Source organism: Telmatherina bonti (assembly GCF_933228915.1).
Source record: "Telmatherina bonti genome assembly, chromosome: 17".
NCBI classification, from domain to species: domain Eukaryota; kingdom Metazoa; phylum Chordata; class Actinopteri; order Atheriniformes; family Telmatherinidae; genus Telmatherina; species Telmatherina bonti.
In genome coordinates this window covers 14,595,746-14,605,102 of record NC_136615.1, presented here as the reverse complement: position 1 = coordinate 14,605,102, position 9,357 = coordinate 14,595,746, and the positions used below count along the sequence as shown (strand labels likewise).

Here is a 9,357-nt window from a genome sequence, read left to right as displayed (position 1 = left end):
GTGATTGGCTGGCGTGCGGGCTCGTTCTTCTTCGTTAGACAATTATCTTCTTCGTGAGATAATGGTCCTCTCGTGTTTACTATCCCGCCACCTTCAGTCCACGTTCAGTGACGCTACTCTTACGTCTAAATTATGATGTGACGTTAGCCAAGTAAAAATATTTATTTTTAGTGTGTTAAAAATAATGTGTTTTTTTTTTTTTACTCTTTAAGTAACACGAATATCAAAACAATACAAAATTCATTTAAAAACAAATAATATATAAAACAACAACTCCAAACACATGAAAAAATTAATGTAAATATTGAGACTGTGCATTATTTTTTTCCCAATTTCACATTTTAATTACATACATTTTTTGTTTATTTTTGCTTCATTTGATCATCTGACTTGTTGAAAATAAATGTGAATTGGGGACTGGCAATTAATACACCTCTTATATCGTTAATCTATTATATAATTTATGGGACATTTTTAACAACATGAAAAATAATTAGAAATTGCTTATGTATTGATGAATTTATTTTTTATTTATTTTAGAAGTAAATTTGTTTCTATCTCCATTAATAAATACGTTCATAAAGTCCAACATTTTTAAGTGGCTTGATATTTAAAATTTCCCACTGGGCATGTAAGTAAACAAATGTTTATACAGTTAGTTGTTAATCACAATTTACTCCGCTTTTGTTGCTGAATGAGATTATTTCAGGAGTGTACCACGTGACCTCGCTGTCAAATATGGCCCCTTTCTACAGGGTGTGATTAGCGACAGCTGACAAAGGAAACACATTTATCAATAAAGGACAACCGAGATTTATATCACAACCCAACACCTTTCAGATAACATTGCACTGACGTGGTATGTACTCTTGTCTTTTTCTGCACGCGTTTACTTCCACGCTGTTTGTGCACAGCGGAGATACGCTAAGAGTCAGCTGTATTTGCTATTAGCTTGAGGTTGCAGCATCTCCTCCACAAACACCGACTCGATCTTCATTTTAGCTGGCTACACTGATCAGTATTGCCATAAATGTTAGATATGTCAGGGACTTGTTATTCATTGCCCTGAATTTGTCGGGTGAGGTGGCCATGTGTCACAGACAGCTGATCCAGGCCAGTTGTCATTCAACCCTTCAACCCCAGCAGGAACAAGGGTTGCAGCTGATGTGGAAAGAGCACGCGGCTCCTTCACGTGCTCACACAGTGACTATAAATGTCTAATATAGCTAAATGTTTCAGGCAGGGAGCAGACAGGTCATGACCAAGGCAAAGCTGCAATTTTTATTGTTATCATTTCTTTGTGTTCATATATAATTGAATATTATTCTTCCTTCTTGTCTTTCCTAGAGACCCATACCATGTGAAGAATACTTGCCAAATGATGAGTGCCATAAAAAGGAAGTGACAGAAGAAGGCCTTCACTGTTTCAGACCATCTGTTCACATCAACCCCCTCTCTCCCTCCTTGTGAACCTCAACCTTGCAGCCATGCATGTCAACCCAGTTCTGGTGGAGTCCACCGTAGTCCTGGTCGTGGTGCTGTGTGTCCACATGGCAGTCTGGAATCAGCACTCCTGGTGCAGCGTAGCCCTCGTCATTCAGGCTTTCTACGTCCAGCACAAATGGGACCGTCTCCTCAAGGCAGGAGGCGCCGTGTTCCAGTTTCGTCCAACAGCAAACAGTGGCATTGTCCCAGCCTCCATGGTGATGCCTTTGTTGGGTCTGACACTGAGAGAAAAGTGCTCTGCCACAGGGAATGTCTACTTCGAACGCTTCTCCATGGTGATCACCATCACAGGAATGATGCTGGCTCTGTTCCTCTCACTGATTGCACTGGGCATCACAAGACCTGTACCAACCAACACTTGCGTGATTGCAGGCCTGGCCGGCAGTGCAATCCTCTACACGACAAAGCAGACGCTGACTGTGTCTGAGGTGATTGAAGTCTTAGAGGTCCTGTTGATCTTTGTTTATCTCAGCCTGATTGTACTTTATTTGCTGCCACGTTGCTTCACGCCTGGAGAGGCTCTCCTCGTTGTCGGTGGAATTAGTTTCATTGTGAACCAGCTCATTAAGCGCTCCTTGAACCTTGCAGAGGTCAAAGGTGATCCAGTGAACTATTTCCTGCCTGTTGTGGTGGTGGGTTCACTGTTGCTGGGTGTTTTCTTTGCCCTGCTCTTCTGCTTCATGGAGTCCGAAACGTGGGTGTCTTCACTTTTCTTTCACATGATGACAGCTGTCCTGGTTCTGGGGATCCTGATGCCGTGGCTGTCCTTGTTCATTGGTCGCCACCCCATCATGTGGCTGCTGGACTTTGCCATGTTAAATGACAGAAGGCTCTGCCTGCTGGGCTACTGGGTGTTTCTGGTTGTTGTAGCAACTTGCGTCGTGTTGCATCAAAACCATCAGCGGCAGTCCGGTTCCAAGAAGCACCAAGCCTCGACTGTTGTCAGGAAGTACTTTCACGTGATTGTAGTGGCCACGTATGTTCCAGGGCTGATATGTGACAGGCAGCTACTCCATGTGGCATCTGTTGGTTGCTTGGCGGTTTTCTTGTTCTTGGAGTACGTGCGTTACTTTCGAATCAGGCCTCTCGGTCAGCTGCTTAGGCAGCTGCTCACTTTGTTCCTGGATGAGCGAGACTCTGGGCCTCTCATCCTCACCCACATTTACCTGCTGCTGGGCATGTCTCTACCCATTTGGCTGTTTCCTGGACCCTGTGCGCCTAAGGGGATACTTCCTGGGACAGGCAGTCTGGTGCCCTATGCGGGCGTGCTGGCTGTGGGAATTGGAGACACTGTGGCATCAGTGTTTGGCAGCACCATGGGGGAGATCCGTTGGCCTGGAACTAAGAAAACCTTGGAGGGGACGGCAACATCTGTGTTTGCCCAGATCATCGCCGTGGCGATGTTCCTCATCTTTGATGGGAGCATCAATCTGAACTCCACTTACTCATGGATAGTTGGCTCCATCACTGTGGTGGCCATGCTGGAAGCTTACACCTCCCAAATAGACAACCTCTTTCTCCCGCTTTACCTCTTCATCCTGCTGTTGCTTTGAATGAACAGGCGATGTCAATGAACTGGTCCTTTCTCTCTCTGTTTCATCCTTTCTTGGAGTAAAGCAAAAATAAAGTGGGGGGGGGGGGGGGGGGGGGGAATAAATGTAAGAGAAGCCCTTTAGAAATCTGTGGCACAACATGTGGATCATCATATTAAAACAAAGCAATACGGCACAAAAATATTCTATTCTCCCGCAGACTTACTATATCATATTGGTCTGTTTTAAATTAGTTTCCATAACAAGTTTTTAAAGCAAGTTATTAAACATGAGGAAGAGTTGCTAAATATTCTTTGAGCTCGGTGACAGCGGCGGTGTAACCTTCCATCCTGACCCTGAAGGACCCAGCCGCTGACACCAGCAACTCTTCAATTATGCAAGACAAGATTTAGTTTAGCAAAGTGGAAAAATGTCTTTCACACACACACATTACACTCTTCAGTTGCGGTTGCCACATTTTCAGCATTTTCCCATTTATTCTCTTTTGGTTCAAACAATACACACCCATGTATTGCCTTTGAAGAACACTAAAGTTTCACGAAACTTTAACTTCCTATTTTTACACTTTATTTTGCCTCGCTGACGCATATACGAAAGACTTGATGTTGAAAATATCTGCCTTAAGATGTTTTTTTTTTTTTTTTTTTTTTTTAAGTCCTCATGATCAATGTGTTATAGAAAGCGTAGAAAAAAGCATGGCAGCCTCACTCAACTCTTCTTTATAAGGGCTGACTCTCACTATGCTCCTGCATGACACTAATGTGAAATCCAGTACTGTAACATATATGCAGGTATCCTACAGTATATAGTTTTTTGTTTTATACTTTGCTCAGTACATCTATGGTTTGTTGGGACCCCTTCAAGGTAAAAATGAAATGTACATTTTATTGTGATACTAAGCCTTCAAACCATATTTGTGAAGTCTGTGGATATGCTGTCAGTGGCCACAGGTACTTCATTATTGGTAATTTAATCATGTAATTAAACAGCTTAAGAGAAATTTCCACCAGGCGTCACAAGGTTGGATCTGATCATTGTGAGATGTTTACAACTGTAAACTTTTTTTTTTCCAGCATTGATTTGTCTTTATTTATTCATATGTTGTGATCAGTTTTTAACACGCTAGTATGTTATTTTGCCATCATCCCTACATTTTTAAATCATGTAATACTGCATGTTGAGCGCATCAAAATGGAGAAAGACGACCGTACTCTTTGCTTTCTCAGCTTTATATTAAAACCTGCTCAAGAAATTTTGAATGTTGTGATTTTTAAAAAGTCATTCAGTCGATAAGTTTACTTGTTTTTCATTTGAGTTGTATCTTTAAATGAACATACTTGAAAACATGTTTCAACTTGTCTGTAAAAAGAGAATCTCATATCATGTGGAAATATTTGGTGGGGGGGGGGGGGGGGACTGAATAAGAAATGATGCTGGTTGGTAACAATGTTACTATGCTGAATAAAATGGACATGAATATCGTCTCTATTGTGAATGATTCTTGTTAGGGTGATAAAAAAGCTTTAAAAATGTTGATTCTAAATATATATACACTGACTTTAGAAAGATAACCATCATTAAACAGTCCAGTGGTGGTCAGCCTGACTTCCTGCAATCTGGGTGTTCACATCTGGGGTGGAAACTGATGTAGAAACAGTGTTTTTTGCTTGTAAGTCAAGACTTTAAATGACCAGAAGACTGTACGACAAAGCTGTATTTATCAAGGTAACTTTGGGGTGAACCCGAGGTTTCTGTACTACGATGATTGTTCTCTTCCTGGGTCAATCACCATGGAAACTTATGGTGAATGGCTAACCTGTTCTGGAGCAGGTTAAATTCTAGATAAGAGATGAGTATAAACATACCACCTCCTGACCAGTCAGTTGTCTGACCTGCATCTTCTGTCTATGTTGGCGCATGGCTCTTGAGAGGAGCACTTTGGAGAGAGTTTATCGGGACAAATAAAATGTACTAAATTAAATGTATAACAGGAAGGGAAGGAGCGGAAGAAGCTCCTTCTGGACATCACGATGTGCTACTGTCCGCCTATATTGTCTGGTAAAATAATATTGAACAATCTGACAAATTTACACACCAAACGAGTTGGTAATATTCTGCTTATTGCTGAAGAATAATTGTTTGCTTCTCCACGGTTATGTGTACTGCTCTGAAGTGCTTCTCCATGTCTGTGATTGGTCAGAAGCTGCAAACCCCGCCCCTTTTATGTGAGCTGGCACTGATCAAGATTGGAAACCCTGCATTTAATTACCGAGTTGATAACTAGCTTCATCAAACTGCTCATCCAGACCCTGAATGTCTGGGTCAGTCAAACCAGGTAAGAGATGGCTATCTGGGGTATGTTAATCACGCTTTGTCGTACAGGCCTCGAGCCACTTCTATGACCCCTCTAGTTTATCAGTACTATGGATGGTTTTATATAGACATTCATGACTCCAAAATTTAGCAGAAAAGAAAATTGCACATTTTACAGCATAAAAACTCTTCAACTTAGAAATCTGGTTTGCAGCTTTCAGAAATTACTGGCATACAGATCCAAATACTTCTAAAGTGGGCCAAAATCAATTACATTCTTTAAAAGTGACATTTACTGAGCAAGTATACTACGTCATGTTGTGACATTAGTGTCCTTACGTTAGGCTGACCCCACTGCACTGGGATACATATAAGCCAGAGAAGCAGAGTTAAGAGAAGATTTAAAAAAAAAAAAAACAGAGGATGTTGTACTACTTGTGTCTATGTTTTAAACTCTTCGTACAGTTTGGTCCTTTCATGTTCTGTGCAAGACGTCACAGACATCCTTCATTTAGTGTATAGAGGTGGGAAAGGAAGCTCCTCAGTGGGCTGCAACCTGAAAGAAACAGAAGTAATAGAGATGCATTAAAATCTGTATGTTTTGAAAGAAGCATAAATAATTTTTTATTAGTTCACCTGATAATGTCAAAAAGTTGAGCTTTACTATAACATATGTGTTGGGTCTGATTATTTTCTGTCTGGCATTGTTTAAATGTGAGAAATTTAGACCATCAGAAGCTACTGACTGGACCCACCTCTACTGTAAGGCATGGTTTGATCTGATTAAGGTACCAACTCTGCATCATTATCAGGGTGTTTGAGGATAATTAAAGGTCACATTTTTTTTTCATCCTAATTGCTTAAAATATTGTGTGTGGAACAGAAAGGAAAAAAAAAACGTAAAGTTTATTGCAAATGAAGGTACATAGTAATGTATACAGAACTGCTAGAGGAAGCATTAAAAATGCCAATTATAGGTACAACACAATCAGTCTTGTTTGTTAGCTCTTTGGTTCAAGATCTTGAAAAATATTTGTCCCAATTTTGCATAAGATGATGTTTACAATCAGCTAAAAAATATTACATATTATATTACGTAACATTGAGGTGATCTGACTTAGATAATGATGATCTGATAAATGCATCATTTTCTAAAATCAATTAATAACATCCATAAGCTTCTGACGCTAAACCAGTGTTGTACTTAGCTAACTTAGAAGTTCACCTTTTGTCTTTAAAAGCCAGATTGTCTCATGTTCCGTCACCAGAGATGCTTTTATCAGAGTATCATCTGGCTTTTAAACTGTAATAAACTTATACGCATAAACATGCCGTTTATGCTGATAAACATGATGTTTAGATTGCATTTATGTACATCAGATGGAATGGATGGCGTGATGAAATGGGCTTTTATCACGGGAAACCCTTTAAAACATTACAGCAAGAAAAGCACAGATGCAAATAATGAAATTAGTATCTGAAACTGCTAATTAAAAGTGAGCCATAATTCATTTTCATTAAAACCCCCGAGCTTTCACATCTGTGACAAGCCGGTTTGTTGTGTTGTTGAGCATCTGCATCCAAAAAAAATGCTTCTGAATCTGATTTCCACTTCGGCAAACAAGATTTTCTGACATATATGTCTACATATATTTTGTTCATCTCCTAAAATCCAGACTGAGAAGAGCGTCTACCGAATACAGTTAATTAATAAGTAATCATATTTAAACAAACACAAAGTCCCGCAGGTCTCACCAGTTCTCAGGGCTCCAGCGGGTGTCCAGAGCCTCCATGATGTGAAAGGTGTAGACGTGGCGAGAGTCCTCTGAAGAGTTTTCAGCACTTCGATGCACCACCTCTCCATGGATCAGGACCACCCCACCTGAACACCCAGAGATGGATGGACTCATTCTAACAGCTTCATCTGACAGTCCATTTAAACTGGTTTTAGTCTTCATACTTCAGGAGCTGAAAGCATTCCCAGAAAAACTTCTCATCGCTTTCACCTCCAAGTTAAAATGAAATGCGCTTTGTTTCTGTTCTGCCATGTAAACTTTATGCATTTTATGATTGTTTTAATTCGTTCTCCATCACCAAAGTGCTATAAATGTTCATATTGGTGATTTAAACAGTTTTTACCTTTCTTAACTGGTGCAGCAACAAACTTTTCATCATCGTATTCCTGCTCTCTTCCAGTAAAGTCTGTGAGAGGAAAGGTGCCTTTTGGGGTGCGGACCATGCGGCGGGAGATACCACCTGGGAAAAGGAGCGGAAACAAATGGTAGTTGTGTCATAACAAAATGAAATACAATAAAAAGTGGCTCTGACACACACATTGGTCCAGTATAACATGCAGTTTGATGCTTACTTTCATGTGAGCCTGGTATAAACCACAGGCAGCCGTTGTGAACCGTAGCATCCTCCAGGGCGATCCACAAGCCCATAACTCTGCCCAGAGGCTCCGTGTACAGAAACGTGGCATCTTGGTGAGCCGTCACTAAGACACACACACACACACAATTATCTATTTTAAGACATTAAATATACCTATAAAAATAATGTGTTTGATATGATTAGCTATATTTACATGGATTCATTTTAGTTTGATTCGCGTTTACGTTAGAATAAAAATTGCTCACGTAAACAAATAAATCAGATCAGGTTGATTCTCAGTAGAAATTAATTGTTAATCAAACTTCAAAATATTCTGGTAGTTTTTCTCTAGATAGAAGAGCTTCTTTAGGAAATAATCTAATTATGTGGAGATAAAGTAAAAAAAAAAAAAATTAAAAGTGAGCTTCTAAGGAGAAAACACCACTGCAGCAAAACTAAACAAGTCTGAGACGACAGTGTTGCTGCAGGGAAATGATCACTCCGATCATATTCAATACAATTTCATTTTCTTTTTATACAGAGAAATTTAGGATTTTAATAATGGTATAATCATGAAACTGCTTAAATGTGAAAGATTATCAGTAAAAAAAAGTTTCAAACTCATCATCCCTGTTGATACGAAGCAGATGCCTGAACAGTGAAATCAGTGCAAGAAAGAACCTTGTTTAGTTATTTATTGTACATTTATTGTACATTTATCTATCCTGCAGTCTTCTTAGACTTCCAAATCCTGATGAAGTTGACAAGTTTCCTCAATAATTTCCTTTAGTCAACAAACAAGCAAACAAAAAATAAACTGCTGGATAGTTTTCTTGTATTTTTCATCCTGTATTATGATTCAGACCTGATGCAACATGTTTATCTCTTTATTTTTAAGAATGTGGCGTGTACATCACACGGGTAATGTAAACAAGTGTAAAGTCAATTATTTAAAGCAAAACCAAAATGTTTAACTTTTGTATTTTTTTTCTCCTATGACATCACTATTTAAATTTTTTTTATTGTTTGTTTTATTTTGTTTGTTTTTTGACAAACTTTGTAATAAACCAGCTAAACTGTTTTACTTTTTGGGTAAACTATGAGGTTGACTAAGGCTATTTGAAATAAGAAACCAGGTCTGAACACATTAGGAGTCCGTTATTTTTTACTAGCTAACAAAAACAGTCACAGACTGGAAGGCAGGAAAGGACAATACGGCCACCACTCTGATGAAGAACATAAGTCACGGCTGCTGATCTTTGGTTTTCATATTACTGACAGTGGCGAAATGGCTCTGCAAACCAATAAATGTCTTTAGACTTTAAGCTAGAGCTTTTGTCAGAGTAAATATTTTCATTAAAGTTTGTAGCTTGTAAATGAAGCTACTTCGTGATCTGAGCTGTGAAACATTATAATGGCGGGAATCTGATAGAAAAACTGTGTTTTGTTTTGTTTTGTTTTTTTTTAACTTTTCTTACCTTCTCCACCAATCCCTGGTTGCTGGAAAATATACAAAATCAAACATGACATATCTTCATCATGTCAAACTGGAGGGTAGTTTTCAAAAAGATTAATGCTTTACCTTAAAAATGTACATGCTCTGCAGTATCAC

At 39.2% G+C, this 9,357-nt stretch overlaps 2 protein-coding genes across 2 annotated transcripts in view; one reads left to right on the top strand and one right to left on the bottom strand.

Moving 5' to 3' along the window:
* Nucleotides 1-1,487: 1,487 nt before the first annotated feature.
* Nucleotides 1,488-3,076, top strand: dolk (dolichol kinase; the record flags this gene model as incomplete). The annotated part of the gene is made up of 1 exon (XM_079256816.1): nucleotides 1,488-3,076. One exon carries the CDS (start codon nucleotides 1,488-1,490, stop codon nucleotides 3,057-3,059), a length of 1,572 nt encoding a protein of 523 aa, XP_079112942.1. The 3' UTR covers nucleotides 3,060-3,076.
* A 2,803-nt stretch (nucleotides 3,077-5,879) lies between these two features.
* Nucleotides 5,880-9,357, bottom strand: part of phyhd1 (phytanoyl-CoA dioxygenase domain containing 1) — a gene marked incomplete at both ends in the record, with an annotated part of 6,686 nt that continues 3,208 nt past the window's right edge. Inside the window, 6 exons of the mRNA XM_079256194.1 lie at nucleotides 5,880-5,928; nucleotides 7,128-7,254; nucleotides 7,512-7,628; nucleotides 7,741-7,869; nucleotides 9,224-9,245; nucleotides 9,328-9,357. The exon at nucleotides 9,328-9,357 is cut by the window's right edge and continues 33 nt beyond it. Of these exons, the coding sequence (XP_079112320.1) occupies nucleotides 5,880-5,928; nucleotides 7,128-7,254; nucleotides 7,512-7,628; nucleotides 7,741-7,869; nucleotides 9,224-9,245; nucleotides 9,328-9,357 (474 nt within the window). The remainder of the gene's footprint in view (nucleotides 5,929-7,127; nucleotides 7,255-7,511; nucleotides 7,629-7,740; nucleotides 7,870-9,223; nucleotides 9,246-9,327) is intronic.